The sequence below is a fragment of the Vombatus ursinus genome, unplaced genomic scaffold (assembly GCF_900497805.2).
Source record: "Vombatus ursinus unplaced genomic scaffold, bare-nosed wombat genome assembly UNPS02014791.1, whole genome shotgun sequence".
Taxonomy (NCBI): Eukaryota; Metazoa; Chordata; class Mammalia; order Diprotodontia; family Vombatidae; genus Vombatus; species Vombatus ursinus.
This window is the reverse complement of record NW_020954569.1, coordinates 47,908,434-47,926,833: the sequence shown is the minus strand read 5'-3', so window position 1 is coordinate 47,926,833 and position 18,400 is coordinate 47,908,434. Positions and strand designations below refer to the sequence as shown.

At 38.3% G+C, this 18,400-nt stretch overlaps 1 protein-coding gene across 1 annotated transcript in view; it reads left to right on the top strand.

Annotated features, from left to right (window-relative positions):
* AHRR (aryl-hydrocarbon receptor repressor) overlaps window positions 1-18,188 on the top strand; it is a 255,608-nt gene extending 237,420 nt beyond the window's left edge. The window contains exons 9-11 of the mRNA XM_027869067.1: window positions 13,742-13,803; window positions 14,240-14,381; window positions 17,078-18,188. Of these exons, the coding sequence (XP_027724868.1) occupies window positions 13,742-13,803; window positions 14,240-14,381; window positions 17,078-18,188 (1,315 nt within the window). The remainder of the gene's footprint in view (window positions 1-13,741; window positions 13,804-14,239; window positions 14,382-17,077) is intronic.
* The last annotated feature ends 212 nt before the right edge of the window (window positions 18,189-18,400 follow it).

The window sequence follows — 18,400 nt, the reverse complement described above, 5'->3', positions numbered from 1 at the left end:
CATGTGCAGGGCACTGAGCTGGATAATAGAAGTGAAATGACCAGCCTGGGATAGCCTGGGAGCCAGGCCATATCCCACTCATTACAGGCTAGCTATTTTACTGTCATTTATAGTCACTTGGGACTGTAATTACTCACAGTTTGCTGAGATTTTACAAATAAGATAAAATGAGACACCAAAAGGATAAGAAACATATTGAATTTCCTGAGTTCCAAGTTTCTGCTGCTCCTGGAGTCAGGAGGACGTGAGTTCAAATCTGGCCTCAGACACATGACACTCACTAGCTGTATGACCCTGGGCAAGTCAGTTAACCCCGATTGCCTCCAAAAACAACAACAACAACAACAACAACAAATTGTTGAACTTTTAAATGTAAGTAGTCCAGAACAGAGCTTATTAAGTGCCTGCTGTGTTATTGTTAAGTGCCCAGTACTGTGTTAAAGGCTGATTCCTACCAATGACTCAAGCTTTTTCTTCCATATCTCTATATTCTCTTTTTAAAACTGATTTTCCCTAGTTGGTAGATGTTGTTTGATGAGGTTATTGATTTCTCCACCTTCTAGAATCTTTCTTTGACCACTCAAGTCTGCATTAGGGAACCCAGGGCATTGGTACCTGTATGCTACAATCCCTCCACTTCTATTTTCCTTCATGAACTTCAGGTCTGTGCCTCCCTCACCCACAACTAGTTGGCCATGGGCCTGGAAAAGTTCTTCCTTTTCCTTCCTATTAGCTCTTAGACAAAAAAGGCTCTTCCTGCTCTGGCCTTCCAAGTTATCTCCTCCCAGTGTTTTTGTGTCTTTAATTCCCTCACCCCACATCTGAAAATCTGAGTGCTTAAGCGCTCTTGCTCTGCTCCCTGCTTTCCCTCCCCCCTTTTCCCTTCCTCTTCCTTTCTCCCTTTTCCTCTCTCCCTCTCTCCTTCCCTCCCTTCCCTCTCTCTCTCCCCCTCTTCCTGCCTCTCTTCATTTTCTTCCTCCTCTTCCTCTCTCCTGTCATCTTTCCTCCCTTCTCTTCTTCCCTTCTTCCCCACTTGTCTCTTCCTTCTTTCTGGTTGATCTGTTTTAAGCCAAATTCACCTGGTCAGAAAGTAGTGGCTGCCTTTGACCAGCTTAGCTCCTAGCTCTCCTTACTGCCACAGACTAGAATCAGCCATGTGGCTCAGAACCTGAGAATAGGCCTCCCTGGCTGCTTGGCTAACCCTGCTAAAGCATTACATGCTTCTTCCAACAGAAGACCTGCCATCTCTTTTTTTTTTGCCCCATCCCTTCTAAGTGTCCCACCCCTAGAGTGGGAAGCTGAGAGGGCAGATTTCCCTTGGGATTAATAGGCAATTGAACACCTGCCCCTCTTCTCATCCTGTTGAATCCAGCCACTTCACTACCCTCATTATACTTCATATGGCAAACATCCCCTGCATCCCCTCCCCAGGGTGCAGTTTACCAGCTTGCAGTCATTAGAAACAATCAGAAAACATTCTGAAGTAAATATTACACATTAACAGTGTATCCTCCCCACCCACAGGGGTAGGGCCTGGCATCAAATTCTGACGCTGATAAATGTGTTTACAGTATATTGATTAATGTAGAGGGGCTGATAACAATTTTCAAGCTCCATAGAATCTGTGACCCCAGTGATTTCTGAATATTGTCAGGCTGCCCCAGGAAAATTGTGGCTGTCTGTGTAGTCAGTAGCACTCCATATGAATTAATTTCACATAGCCATTTTTAAATAATTTGTATTAATGCAAATAGACCAATCAATTGATCAACAAATATTAAGCACCAACTATGTAAAAAGAGGCAAAAAAAAACAAAACCCAGTCCCTGTCTTCAAGGAACTTACATCTAATGAGGGAAACATCATGCAAACTACACACACACACACACACACACACACACACACACACACACAAGCTATATATGAGATAAATGGGAAATAATTAACAGAGGGAAGGCACTGGAGTTAAGAGGTGTTGGAGAAGACTTTCTGTACAAGGTGGGATTTTAGTTGGGGCTTAAAGGAAACCAGGGAGGTCAGTAGAAGGAGCAGAGGAGGGGGGACATTCTAGGCATGTGGAGCAGCCAGAGAGAATTCCCAGAGCTGAGAGATGGGGTGTCTTGTTCATGGAATAGCCAGGAGGCCGGTGTCAGTGCAATGAAGAGTACATATTGGGGACTGGAAAGGTCAGAGGGGACTATGTTATGAAGGGCTTTGAATACCAAACAGCAGTTTTGTATTTTCCCCAGAGGCAATAGGGAGACAATGGAGTTTAGGAAAATCACTTTGGGGACTGAATGGAGGATGGGCTGGAGTGGGGAGAGACTTGAGGCAGACAGACCCATCACATCTATTGCAATAATCCAGGTGCCAGGTGATAGGGCCTGAGAGAAGGGGGCATATTAAGGAGATGATGCAGAGGTGAAATTGATGAGCTGTGGCAACAGCTGGGATGTGGGGAGTAAGAGAGGGTGAGGCATCCAGGGTGACTCCTGGGAGGAGAGCCTGAGGATTGAAAGGATGGTGTTGCCCTCTGTTGTAATAGGAAGAAGTGTTTAAGGGGAAAGATAATGAGTACTGTTTTGGACATACTGAGTTTACAATATCTACTGGACATCCAGTTTGAGATGTCTGAAAGGCAATTGGAGATGTGAGATTGGAAGTCAGTAGAGAGACTGGGGCCGGATGGTAGGTTTGAGAATCATCAGCATGAGATGGGAGCTGATGAGATCAGTGAGTGAAATAGTATAGAAGGAGAAGAGAAGAAAACCCAGGACAAAACGCTGAGGATCCAGCAAAAGAGACAGAAAAGGAGCAGTCAGATAGGGAGGAGGAGAGCCAGGAGAGAGTGGTGTCCAGAAAACCTAAAGAGAAGACAGTATCAGGGAGGAGAGAGTGATTGTCCGTGTTAAAGCCTGCGGAGAGGTCAATTAAGATGAAGACTGAGAAAAGGCCATTGGATTCGGCTACTAAAAGATCATTAGTAAATGGAAGGAGCAGCTTTTCAGTGGAATGATGAAGTTGGAAGCTGGATTGTAAAGGGCTGAGAAGAGAAAGTGGAGGTCCCAACTGTGGATGGCCTTTTCGAGGAGATTGTCTGCAAAAGGCATAAGGGATATGACTAACAGGGATGATTTTTTTCCAAGATAACAAGAGACATGGGCATATTTGTAGGCAGTAGAAAATGAACCAGTAGATGGGGAAAGATTGAAGATAAGTGAAACAGTGGGAATGACAGAGGAAGAGATCTGTTGGAGAAGATGGGATGGAATGGGATCTCTTGAACAAATGGAGGGGTTAGCCTTGGTAAGGAGTGCAGCCGTTTCATCATGTGAGATAGGGGTGGAGGAGAAGACAGTGGCAGAAGGTTCTCGGAGTGATGGGAGGTGAGGAAGAAGGGAAGGGAGGAAGCTCACACAGAATGGCCTCAATTTTTTCTTTAAAAAAAAAACATTCACATCCATAAATTAAATGGTTGTGGGTTAATTCTGCATTATATAGACAAGTATTTCCTGGCTGATATTTGAAATAGAGTACTTATTCATCTAAGTAGTATTTTCCAACTATGTAGAGAGGTAAATAGATGAGCCCAGACATATTTGAGGTTTGGCTCATGCTTTTTATTCTAGTTATGAACCCAAAACTCTAAAGCATATTGGGCCAAGCACTTTCTTCTTACCTTTGCAGCTACAGTTTACAAGAAGATTTTCTTCATCTCTCAGCCCCTTGTTTCTTTTCCTTCACGTGGATTTCCTTATAGCAGTTTCAAACAGAGACAGCACAGGGTAGTAGCTAGGCAGGCCTAACAAGTCAAGAAGAATTGAGTTCAAATCATGTTTTTGACCTACACTAATTACATGAACCTGTGGATAAGACACTTAATCTCTTACAGCCTGGGACAGGCTGATCTTCTTGGGTAGAGGGAGTTTCCACACTGGGAGTTCCCTATAGTAAATGAAATCACAAGTCCAGAACAACAATAACAAAAAAAGTGTTCAACTATGAACATTGGTTCTTTGATTAGGAAAATCTACTTTAATATCTTCTGCAGTCCCCAGATTTATAAATTAAAGGTTAGGAAAAATCTAGGTTGAGTTTAGAACATGGACCTGAGGAACTCAAAGGGGTTGGTAAATTTATTTTACCTAATTTTATCATGAGATCTTCTAGCCCTACCATACAAGGACAGATTGATTATTCTACTTTATGTATATAAATATATATGAATGTGTACATGCATATGTGTATATATAAACACATGTATATATAAACATATATATAATACACAAACATATACACGTGTATGTTCATATAAAAATATACATGTGTATATATAAACTAGCTCTGTATATATATGTACATGTACGCATGTAATATACATACATACTTTCCCCTTAAAATATACAGTAGAACTGACAAAGCACATAATTTAGAATCTGAAAACCCAGAGTCAAGTTCCACCTCTGCAGCTTACTAGCCATTGTGACTGTGGGCAAGTCAGTTAAACCCTCTTGAGTCTTAATTTCTTTTTCTACAAAAATGGGAATAAAATTTGTAGTAACAGCCTCACTGAGCCCTTGTGAGGAAAGTGCTTCTCCAACTATTGAGCTGTGTCTCTTTTATTCATAGAGTTCGAGGTTGTATCTTGGTAGCTCTACTCCCAAGTGTTTTACACATTTTATTGGTATTTTAAGTGGAATTTCTTTTTCTCTATCTTCCTGCTGTATTTGGTTCCTAATATACAGAATGCTAATGATTTATGTGGCTTCATTTTATATAAAGCAATTTTACTGAAGTTCTCATTTCAATTAATTTTTAAGTTGTCTGGGTAATTCATCATATCATCTGCAAAAAAAAGTGATTTGGTTGAGGAAAGTGCTTCTTAAAGCACAAATATAAGTCAGTTCCCCTGTTGTAAAACAATCAGTTTTATTCTGATGGTAAGGAATGGTCAAGGATGGGAGTGGAGAACCTATGGCCTTTAGGCCACAAGTGGCCCTCTAGGACCTCAAGTGCAGCCCTTTGACTGAATCCAAACTTCATAGGGGCCACAGGTTCCCCACCCATGGTCAAGGAGAATGGCCACAACCTGAAGTCATTCCTTATATGTGTTGTATGGCAGTGTAATCCAAGGCAACCAAAGCGCTGGCTCTGAAGGATCTCTAGGAAATTTGGCAGAGGCCTGGCTCACTCGAATACAGACTGTGGAAGGCGTCATGCTCCTGACACCTACCTTAAAAATCAGGAACATCTTCTGAGCTGCTCTGCCTCTGTTCTGAGTACGTTTCCCCTCTCTGTATTCTGCAGGAATTAACTGTAGGCCATTTCTGCCTGTCAAGCATCCTAAGCCATTTTTAAGCTTTTAAATATTCACTTTGGAAAGTTTATAGGCACAGGTAGTTCATGTTTATAACACAATGTCACTGGATAGGTATTCTCTTTAGTGATACTTGTTCTGCTTAGAGTAACAGGAATAGTAAAGTAGAAAGATTAGGCTAAGAGCAAGGAAGTTGGAGTTCTAGCCCTGGCCCTGCCACTAATTAGCTATGTGACCTTGGACAAGTTGTTTTGCCTGTCTATGCCTTAGTTTTCCCATCTGTAAAGCAAGAGGATTTGACTATGAACTCTGAGGTTCTTTCCAGCTTTAACGTTCTCTGGAAAGGGCCTATACCTGTGATTTCATGGGCATGGGGACCATCCAGGTGAGGAAACTCCTTCTACCTCTGCCTCTGCCTCTGCGTCTACCTCTTCTCTGCAATTTGTAATCTGAGATACCCAGGGTGCTGAGACTTGTCCAGTCTCATACAGCCAATACGTGTCTCACAGAGGGTTGTTGTGAGGAAAAACAAAAAAACCCAACAACTTCTAAATCATAGTGTGCTATGTAAATATGAGCTAATACAAATATTCCCACCATAAATCCTAACCCCATTAGCCCCTTTGCTCATGTGATTCAACAGATGACTCAGAGTCCCTGTGTTGGATTTCTAGTTTCTTCGGCATGTTCTTCTGAGTTTTTTCCTTAGTAGCTTCCAGTTTCTCAATTCTCATCCCAGTAAGTTTCTGTTTGCATTATTAGCTCTCCTTCCTCCATAAAATATTTTCCAAAACCACTAATTTGGAAACTTGGGAGGATCTGAAACCAGTAACCAGAGAAAAATCCTTGGTGATTATTTGGTTTTTTGCCTTCAAGGCAGCTCACCCAATTCAAGTGCATCTGCATTTATTGTACCTTGACTCTTGAGACATGTAGCTTGGAAACCTCCTGACATTGTCTTTTAGACTTATGTGCCCAGGTGAATCCAGACATCTTTCTCTGCCCCTCCTCCTTTTTAAGATTTTATTTATTTTTAAGTATACTTTTTAAAATTCACATTCCAAATTCTTTGCTCTCTAACCCCCCTCCCAGCCATTGTGAAGACAAGCAATATGATATCAATTATACATGGAAAGTCATGCAAAACACATTTCCATATTAGTGATGTTGCAAAAATAAAAGCAAGAAAAATCACGAAAATGAAAAAAGCATGCTTCTGTCTGCCCTCAGAGTTCCTCGGTTCTCTCTCTGGGGATGGAAAGCATTTTTTGTCATGGGTTGTTTGGAATTGTCTTGGATCATTGTATCGATTAGAGCCACTAAGTCTCTTACAGTTGATCATTATTATAACATTGCTGTTACTGGGTACAGTGTTCTCCTGCTTCTGCTTACTTCACTTTGCGTCAGTTCATATAAGTCTTTGCAGGTTTTTCTGAAACCATATTGCTCATCATTTCTTATGGCACAGTAGTATTCCATCACAATCATATACCACAACTGGTTCAGCCATTCACCAATTGATAGGCATCCCCTCAATTTCCAATTCTTTCTTGATATTGCTGTTACTGTACTTGATATTGCAAAATGGGGGCACTGTCAAGGCCATGTCCTGCTATATTGAGCCTGGAAGGACAGTTCTCAGAGGGTGTTAATATTTCCTCTCTGCCTCTATTTTACAAGTGACCTTCCAGTTCTGGGACTCTCAGGGAATGAACTCAAGAATTCACAGATGTCTTAGAATAGAGCCCATACTGTCATTGGTCAGTTTTACTACAAGATACAGCAATATAGAAGGCAAAGCCAAGATGGTGAAGAAAAGCCAGAAAGTTGCCTGAGGTCTTCCAAGTTTCCCTTGGAAACAACATTAAATTAAGCTTCTAAATAGATTCTGGAGTGACAGAACCTACAAAAAGAAGTGAAACAATTTTCCAGCTTAAGATAACTTAGAAGGACTTCAAGAAAGATCTGTCTCACTTGGGTAAAAGTGGAGCACAGCCCAGCACAGGTGATGTCCGGGCAAGCCAATGGAAGGCTCACCACAGCACAGAGCAGCAACTGAGGCTCAGTCCTTGCTCAGCAGGCTGGTGGCACAGTAGGCCAGCTGTGAGGCCTCCAGCCCCAGCACAGAAGGCAAACTGCCAGCCCCAGAACCCGCCAGCAAAACAAGTATGAGTAGGCCAGGCTGCCTCAGTGCAGTGGGCAAGTTGCCAGCACCTGAGGCCCTGGCACAGAAAGCCAGTGACCAGGTCCCTGGCCCCCAGCACAAGAAGCTTGGGACAATGCTTCCTGTGCCCCAGGAGCAGAGCTCCACTTCAAAATTTAGTCACAAAATAGGCTAAAAATGAGTACAAAACAGAAAAGAGCCCAGACCGTAGAAAGCTGCTATGGTGACAGGGAAGATAAAAAGACAAACTCAGAAGAGGACAACAATGTCAGAATGCCTACATGAAAACGAATTGGTCTCTAGACCAAAAAGCCTTCTTTTGAAAGAGCTCAAAAGGGATTTTAAAAATCAAATAAGAGAGGCAGAAGAAAAATTGAGAAAAGAAATGAGAGTTATGCAAGAGAGAGTCAACAGCTTGGAAAAGGAAGACAAAAATGGACTGAAGAAAACAGTTCCTTAAAAATTAGAATTGGGCAAGTGTAAGCTAATGACTCTATGAGACATCAAGAATCAGACCAACAAAATCAAAAGAATGGAAAAATAGAAGAAAATGTGAAATATGTCATTGGAGAAACAGCTGACATGGAAAATAGATCCGGGAGAGATAATTTAAGAATTACTGGACTACCTAAAAGCCATGATCCAAAAAAAAAAAAAAAAAAAAAGAGCCTAAACAGCATCTTTCAAGAAATTATCAAGGGAAACTGTCCTGATATCCTTGAAGCAGAGGGTAGTCATTGAAAGGATCTACCAGTCACTTCCTGAAAGAGATCCCAAAATGAAAACTTCAAGGAAATTTGTAGTCAAATTCCAGAATTATCAGGTCAAGGAGAAAATGCTGCAAGTAGCCAGCAATTCAAATATCAAGGAGCCACAGTCAGTATTATACAGGACTTAGCAGCTTCTACATTAAAGTATCAGAGGAGTTGGAATATGATATTCCAGAGGGCAAAGCAGCTTGGATTACAACCATGAATCAACTACCCAGCAAAATTGAGCATAATCTTTCAGGGGATATTCAATGAAATAGATGATTTTCATACTTTTCTTATGAAAAGACCAGAGCTGAACAAAAAATCTCAGTCTTCAAAAACAAGACTCAAGAGGAGCGTAAAAAAGTAAATAGGAAAGAAAAACATGTTATTCAATAAAGTTAAACTTTTTATATCCCTGAATAGGAAGATGATACTTGTAACTCTTGAAAATTATATCTCTGTTAGGGCAGTTAGAAGGAGTATGCATAGACAGAAAGTGTGGGTTGACTTTCATGTGATGGTATAAAAAAATTAGGAGATTAAGAAAGGCTTGTACTGGGAGAAGAGGAAATGGGGAGGCAAAATAGGGTAAATTACATTACACGAAGAGGCACAAAAGACCTATTACAGTAGAGGGAAAGAAGGGAGAGGGTGAGCATTGTTTGAACCTTACTCTCATTGGATTTGACTCAAAGAGGGAATAACATACGCATTCAGTTGGTTATAGAAATTTATCTTATCCTATAGGGAATTAGGGGAAAGGGGAAAGAAAAAGGAGGGGAAGCTGATATAAAGGAGGGCAGATTGAGAGAGATCATGGTCCAGAGAGGGACAGGGTGAAAGGAGAGAGAAAAGTTTAAATGGGGGAAAATAGAATAGAGGGAAATACACAGTAATTATAACTGCGAATATGAATGAAATTAATTCTCCCATAAAACAAAAGCTGATAGCAGAATGAATTAGAAACCAGAGTCCTAAAATATGTTGTTTACAAGGAACACATTTGAAGCAGAGAGATAAACACAGAGTACAGGTAAAAGGTTGGAGCAGAATATATTATGCTTCAGCTGAAGTAAAGAAAAAAAAAAGCAGGGTTAGCAATCCTGATCTCAGACAAAACAAGAGCAAAAATAGGTCCAATTAAAAAAGACAAGGAAGGAAACTACATCTTGCTAAAAGGTACTATAGATGTATCAGTAATGAAGTAATGTCAGTACTAAACATATATGTGCCAAATGGAATAATAGCATCCAAATTCTTAGAGAAGTTAAGTGAGTTAGGAAGAAATAGCAAAACTATACTAGTGGGGGACCTCAATCTCCCCCTCTCAGAACTAGATAAATCTAACCATAAAAGAAACAAGAAAGAATTAAGAAGGTGAATAGAATTTTGGAAAAGTTAGATACAATAGACCTCTGGAGAAAATTGAATAGAGATAGAAGGGAATATACCTTTTTCTCAGTGGTACATGGCACCTACACAAAAATTGACCATGTAGTACGGCATAAAAAAACCTCACAATCAAGTGCAGAAAGGCAGGAAATACTAAATGCATCCTTTTCAGATCATGATGCATTTAAAAATCATATATAATAAAGGGCCATAGAGAAGGATAGATTAAACTTAATTGGAAATGAAATAATCTAATCCTAGAAAATGAGTGGATCAAACAACAAATCGTAGAAACAATCAATAATTTCATCAAAGAGAATGACAATAATGAGACAACATACTAAAACTTATGGGATGCAGCCAAAGCCGTTCTTGGAGGAAATTTTATATCTCTAAATGCTTGAATGAGTGAAATAGAGAAAGAGGAGATCAGTGAATTGGGCATTCAAATAAAAAAGCTAGAAAAAGAACAAATTAAAAATCCTCAATTAAATATCAAATTAGAAATTCTGAAAATCAAAGGAGAGATTAATAAAATTGAAAGCAAGAAAACTATTGAACTAATAAATAAAACTAAGCTGGTTTTATGAAAAACCCAATAAAATAGATAAACTTTTGGTTAATTTGATTAAAAAAAAGAGAAGAAAACCAAATTAAATGTCAAAAATGAAATTATTGATGGTGATGAATTCACCACCAATAAGGAAATTAAAGCAATAATTAGGAGTTATTTTAGCTAACTTCATGTCAATAAATCTGACAGTCTAGGGAAATGGGTGAATATTTGCACAAATATAAATTGCCCAGATTAATAGAAGAGGAAATAAAATACTTAACCTCATTTTAGAAAAAGAAATTGAACAAGCCATCAATGAACTCCTTAAGAAAAAAATCTACAGGGCCAGATGGATTTACCAAGTGAATTCTACCAAACATCTGCCAAATGAACAAATTCTTTTTTTTTTTTTGACTAGGCAGTGGGGTTAAGTGACTTGTCCAGGGTCACACAGCTAGTAAGTGTTAATGTGTCTGAGGCCAGATTTAAACTCGGGTGCTCCTGACTCCAGGGCTGGTGTTCTATCCACTGGGCCACCTAGCTGCCCCTAAAATGAACAAATTCCAACACTATATAAACTTTTTGGAAAAATAGGCAAAGGAGTCCTACCAAATTCCTTTTGTGACACAGATGTGGTGCTGATACCTAAATGAAGAAGAGCCAAAGCAGAGAAAGAAAATTATAGACTCATGTCCCTAATGAATATTGATGCAAAAATTTTAAATAAACTGTTAGCAAAGAGATGATATCAATTTGTCATGAGGATGATGCGCTATGACTAGGCGGGATTTATACCAGGAATGCAGGACTGCTTCAGTGTTAGGAAAATTATCAGCATAATTGACCATATCAATTACAAAACTAACAGAAATCATATGATTATCTCAATAGATAGAGAAAAAGCTTTTGACGAAATACAGCACCCATTTCTATTTAAAAAAAAAACACTAGACAGTATAGGAATAAATGGAGTTTTCCTTAAAATTATAAGTAGCATCTGTCTTTTCAATTTAATATAATCAAAATTATCCATTTTGTATTTCATAATGTTCTCTGTCTCTTGTTTGGTCATAAATTCTTCCCTTCTCCATGGATCTGCTAACATTTCTAATACAAAATTGAATAATAGTGGTAGTAATGGGCATCCCTGTCTCACCCCTGATGTTATTGGAAATGTTTCTAGCTTATCCCCATTATACTACCACTATTATTCAATATTGTACTAGAAATATTAGCTTTGGCAATAAAAGAAGAAAAAGAAATTGAAGGAATTAGAATAGGCAACAAAGGAACAAAACTATCATTCTTTGCAGATGATATAATGGTATACTTAGAGAATCCTAGAAAATCAACTAAAAAACTTCTTGAAATAATTAATAACTTTAGCAAAGTTGCAGAATATGAAATAAACCCACATAAATCATCAACATTTCTATATATTACCAAAAAATGATGAGCCGGAAGACTTCAGATAAACCTGGAAAGACTTATATGAACTGATGCTGAGTGAAGTGAGCAGAACCAGGAGAACATTGTACACAATAGCAGCAACATTGTGCGATGATTATCTAAGATAGACTTAGCTCTTCTTAGCAATGCAATGATCTAAGATAATTCCAAAAGAATCATGATGGAAAATGCTATCCACTTCCAGAGAAAGAACTGTGGAGTCTGAATGCAGATCAGAGCTCGCTATTTTTACTTTTTTTAGTTTTTTTTTCTTTCTTGTGGTTTTTCCTTTTTGTTCTGATTCTTCTTTCACAGCATGACTAATGTGGAAATATGTTTAACACAATTGTACATGTATAACCTATATCAGACTGCTTGTTGTCTTAGTTACAGGGCAAAGGAGCTAGGGAGGGAAAGAAGTTTGGAACCCAAAATCTTATAAAATGAATGTTGAAAACCACTTTTACATGTAATTGGAAAAATAAAATACTATTAAGTGAGAAAAAAAGATATGGCAGCATAACACAGGAAAATGGAGTGGTTGTATTATACCAACACAGAGACTAACCCTTAATCATACGTCATTCTCTGAGAATATTAAGGTTTTTTTGTGATTCTAGAAGAGTCCCTTACTTCTGCTTTTCTTTTGCCTCCATTCTCTCCCTTTTTTAAGACATACTTCATTTTCCTTTTATTTTTTACCTATTAAAACAATTTATCTTATTTTTCCTAGCCATTTTTCCAGTTTGGCTAGCCATTCTTTGACCTGTTTAGTAACATTTCATTTTTCTGTGCAAACCTGTGAAAGTTGTCGTGATGATCAAATAAAATTATGAATTTGAAAGCATGCTAAAAAGTACACATAAACTTGTGCACAAAAAAGTGTACATATATGTCTGCCTTATATGGGTCAATGTGCATTGGTAGAGAGCATTTCCACACTGAGTTCCTTAAATTGATGGAATCCCAAAGAATAGGGGGAAAGGTGTATGTATATGTGTGTATACACACACACACACACACACACACTTTATACAAATATGTCATTAATTTTCAACTGTTTACTCTTTATGTTTCTTTTGTACTCTTTAATATTTAATCCTTTTCCTTTTATTTTTTTGTTTTTTGTTCCTGTCTTTTGCTTTTAGTGTAAGCTTTTGTAACCCAAACTCTTACTTTTCCCCTTCTTTTATCCTTCCCTACTTTCTCCATACAGCAGAGTTAATTCTCTCTACTTGCTTTGCAGAAATATGGCTAGGAGGAGCAACAAGAAATCCCTAATAAAAAGGTGCTCAGCAAATTGTTAATACTTTTTTTTGTATCTTTCATCTTTACTTTCCTTCCCATTCCTAATTTTTATATAAAAGGTCTTTAACATTTTTATTATTGATTTTATCTTACCTTCTATCCTCCTTGCTCTGTAGCTTTTTGCAATTAGAAATTGAAATTATCCTCCCCATTTTTTTTTCCATACTTCATAAACAAAATAAAGGAAATTCTCCAAAAAACTTCCACTTAAGAAACTAAAAGTTGAGCTTCACTGCCCTCCAGTGGATAGTACAGGATAGCAGTGCCACTTTAGGGAGACTTGGTCTAGTAGTGGACAAAGCCAGGAAAATCAAGGTTCAGCACCAGCTGTGACACATACTGCTTAAGTGACAAGACATTTATTTTCTCAGTGCTTTATAAGAGTATAAGTTACAGAGAAGGTACCAACTTATATTGGAAAAAGGAGGTTTCCTCACCCGGGGGTTCCCTGGGACCAAGACAATGACTATTCCAGCCCCTGTTTCCCAACGTGTTAAACAAACAAGGACCTACTATGTGCGAGGCAGTATGTATTCTACCACTCTTATTCTACACCCTTCTTTATGTGAGAGGATGCTATGATCCAGCTTGGCTGACTTGGTTAGAATATTCCACTTATGAGATCATCATGGTCACTTGTTTTTTTCCATGGCCAATTGTGCAGCTTTTTTGATCACTTCCAAAGATGTAGTCAAAAAAGACTATATTACTCTTTTTTTCTTAATTGTCATAGTTGTGAATTTCTGCATTTGATATTTACTTTATTAACAAGATGCTTTGATATTTTCTGTTTTTCACAGAGCAAAAACTACTGCAGGTCTATGTGAATCTGAACTACAAGGAAGAGCACATTTCCAAGGAGGTATAATTTTTACAAATCCTTATGTTATTCTAGGAAATACCAAATATGTTTTTAATTATTTACCTTGACCCTTCTTGTAGACATACAGACTCCTTTATCATGCACATATCTGCTCTGTGGTTTTCCATAATCTTTTTTTATTATTGGATAATAATTGCACAGAACTGAATATTTTTTTGTGTGGTGGCGGTGGGGAGAATGAAAAGACAATGGTTCTATTTAAGTTTCTGTGGGGCAGAGAGACTTCCTTTCCAGTCTTTGAAGTGGGCAAGTAATTATTACAGCTACATATTTTGACCTTCATATTTCTGAATAGCTTGAGAAGTTAAATAGTACTAGAAATTACAGTTTGTTTGTGATTGCTTAAACTAGGGGGAGGTCGATGTTAAGAAAAGTGTGCACGCAATGACATTTTCTTCCCTCTGAACTTTTATAGTAAAGAATAATGGAGAAAATGGTGTTTCTGTGTTCAAAGTACAAGCAAATGATGATCATTGGGTCTGGGTACAAGCCAACACTCAACTCCTCTGCAGGAGTGGTTGTTCTGACTATCTCCTAAACCCACAGACAGTGGCAAAGTAAGTATATTTGGGTGTCTTTAAGTATACTGATCCACACTTATCTCAGTGGGGTTTCTCTGCACTGGATAGCTATACATATATTTATATTTCAAAGCCAAACACCCAATGATGAATGAATGAATGATTGAGTAATCTCCAAATTTGACTAAGTCAGAGAGAGGGCAGAAGGATTAACAAATTCACTTGTCTTCCCAAAGGGAGTTTTTGTTTAACAAAAAAGTTTTGCCTTCATTACTGCCTTTAGTAAATGAATCTATTACTAACTCCCTAGAATGAAATTAAAATGCATTTATCAAAAGACAAGCACATTTTCATTTACTCATTTGTACATAATTCATTTGTAATCATCAGGAATCTGTGAAGAAGCAAGCTGCTAAAAACCAGGGCCATTCAATTCAACACATATTTAAGTGTTTTCTCAGTGTGAGAAAGGCAGTTATAATATAACTTAGAGAGCTGGCCTCAAAGCCAGGAACATCTGGGTTCAAGTCCTGACTCTGATGCATGCTGGCTGTTTAACCCTGGCCAAGTAACTTTATGTCTCAAAGATCCAACTCTAAGTCTGTACAGTGTACAGTTGAAGAGAGAGCATTGACCTACACTGATAGTTTCCTTTTTTTTTTTTTTTTTTTTGGTGAGGCAATCGGGATTAAATGACTTGCTCAGGGTCACACAGCTAGTGAGCATTATGTGTCTGAGGCTGGATTTGAACTCAGGTCCTCCTGATTCCAGGGCTGGTGCTCTATCCACTGTGCCAACTAACTGCCCCTTAGAGTTTCCTTATCCAGTAGTTCCTCCTACCAGTAAAATCACAATTTCAGGGAAAGACCTGTGAGACTTGAGTTGAGTCATGAAGGAAGCTAAGAGGCAGAAGTACACAGGCCCTCCAAAATTCTGATCTTCCTCTCGGCACGTAGCCTTCTTCCAATCTATGAGCCTAACATGTCATGCTTTCCCTCCATCTCCCAACTCTGATTTCTGTTTTCTGATCTTGACTTAGTATCATGACTCTCTTCTTCTGTGTTCCTGATCATTGTGTAAAAACTGTCACTTTTAAAATTAATTATTAAATTAATTTAATTTTTAAAATATTAAGCCTGCTATTGTCTTTTCCAAATTTTGGAAATTTTGTGCATTTTTAGGTATGTATATTGAATTGGTTTCTAATTTATCAATATCATGAAATTTTAATTCTGTCTTAGATTGCTGTATTATCAACCAATATGCACAAGCATGCAAATACTTGCTTGCAAATATACAAAAGAAAGTCATTTATTTACATTATTGAAATAGATATTTTTGTAATTATTGTGGATCTCAACATTTTAATACATCATCTACTTAGAATTTTCATATTGCCTTTCTATGTTGTTTGCCTATAAAGTTTAAGTATCTCCTCATACCTTTTCCTTACCTAATCTCATTTTTTCATTGTTGTCAATCAGTTCTTATTTTTGGTGAATCATTCAAACATGACCCCAAAGGGAGCACTCCCCATTTTAAGCAGCACATAGAATGTTTTTACAACAGTTGGAATGTGCTATTTTTCAGTGAGTTTGATGTTATGAAAATGTGCAGTTTGTTTATGATGATGGGATTGTTATCACACCTAGTTTCAGCATTTCTCAGGATGAACATTTGCTGTTAACTAATTTCAAAATCAGTGATTCAACAAGAATTTTGTCAGCTACACACAGGGCATTATAAATACTGGCACCAACTTTGTTACTGTTCTAGAATCAGTCAATAAGTATTTATTAAGTTCTAATTGTGTAGCAGGAGATATGCTAAGTACTGAAGATACAAAGAAAGGCAAAAACCTGACAAATAAATAAATAGGCATATACATGATAAATACAGAGTAGAAGGAAGTTAACATTAGAAGAAAGGGTCATAGTGACTTTTCAAATGGGAAGCTAATGAAGTATGGTATGAAGAAAATATGTCGGGGTAGTTAGGTGGCACAGTGAATAGAGCACCAGCCCTGAAGTCAGGAGGACCTGAGTTCAAATCTGACCTCAGACCAAATACTTGACACTTACTAGCTGTGTGACCCTGGGCAAATCACTTAACCCCAATTGCCTAAAAAGAAAAAAAAAGAATGAAAAAAAGAAAGTGTGTCATTTAACATCTAATTACTTTAGTATATAATGCTGTGATGTCAGTAAGAGGCAGCACTGCCTAATGGATAGAGCAGTGGCCTTGGAGTCAGGAAGACCACACTCAGTTCCTGCCTCTGACATTTAATAGCTATGTGAGAGACAACTCCATTGGATTACTCTTCCCAGGTAGTATACTAGGAAACTCTCTAAGACTATAAATCATGGAATAATTGTCAGGATACACTGCAGAGGGATTTTCCATTCCTGGGTGTTACCTACATTAGTGAAATCACAGATTCAGAATGAAAAAAAAGTTGTCATAGAAAATGGTGTCTTACCCCTAACTTGACTTATAAGTTCTTTGTGGGCAAGTACCATCTCTTACATTTCTTTTCAATCCCATAGTGCATAGAACAAAATGGGTACTAGACAAACTTCCATTGATTGTTTTATTGGTATTGGAGACAGTTATAGGAAACTTTGTTGCTTGGTTTTTGAGACCTGCATCTAAAGACAGTTTTATAATAAACATCATCAACAGAATTCCTTTCTGTCGTCTCATGGTTCATGTCTTTCTGTTATTAACAATAGAGAAGAGGAAGAACACCTGAAGATGTCAGGAAGTACAACCAGTGGGAAAGGACGAAGAGAACCACTAATGTATAATTGTTCCGTTGAAACACTGGGACCCATGAAGCATCTGAATTGGACAGCAGAAAAACATGATCAGGATGGCATGAAACTAAAGTTTGAACCAAGTAAAACTGACAGATGTTTTTTACAAGAGGAGGCCCTAAGTGCTTGCGTGCCCCCCTATCCAGGAGCCCAGAACACGTGTAACACAAACAGTGTTTCTACCTTCAGAAGTTCATCCAATCCTCAAGCTATGAATTCACCCCTAAGTGCCTACCCCAGCCGAATAATCAGACCTTTCTGTAATGGAGAGCAAAGTCGTTTAAACCCTCCGTCCGATTGCCATCCTCATCACGGTGGGATGGAGAATTGTCAGTCTTGTCCGGGCTTTCAGCATCTTGCTGTGGGAAGCTATGCTTCAGAAAATGTCAGATTGCAAAGTGCATTGATACCCCCAGAAACTCTGTACAATCAAATGTTACCATTAGATATACCCATCAAAATGGAAAATGATTCCGATTCAGATAATGGAATCGATGGCTACCCCATTTCACAAAACCAGATGTGGCTAGGGGAAAGCAGTGTGGTCAAGAGACATCTTATTAGTTTCCCTAACAGGGTGCATTTTAAAACAGAACCAGATTTCACTGAGCACTTGTCTCCTTGTGAAAATCCCAAGCATTATGCTTATCCCCCTCACCATGGACAGTGTGTTGTGAGCACTCATCCCAACAACAGAGCCATCAGTAGATCCGGTAAAGAGATCCCACCATTTTACTCACCAAACTGTGCCTATCTAGAACGCATGCATAGCCTACAAGACACAGAATACTATAACCACTTGTACAGTCCCAGTTCAACAAATATGAAGGGACACACTGAGTATCAGCCTTATAAGCTACAGTGTGATTTTAAAGCTCCTGGAATGGTCCAGATGATCAAGCGTGAACCTTTGGATTCTCCTCCATGGGCTGGTCATGGCCAAAGTGGTGTTCAAGTGATTTTTCCTAAAAATGCCTTATCAACTCTGATGCCTCATAAAGCTACAGAATGCACATTCTTACAATAGTCTCATAGCCATTTCTAATGTGTTTTTTTTTTTAAAGCTGTGCCTATTTTTTCAAAGTGGTGTCCAGCGTTTTCAAATATATTCCCTCCAACTCATGGGTTGGCTTGAAATGTTTGTTCTGAGTTTAGAGGCCTGCCAAAGAGTGAATTTTCTTTATATGACACATTTAGGTTGTCAGATTATGTTTGAAGCCATTTTTAAAATGTGGTCTT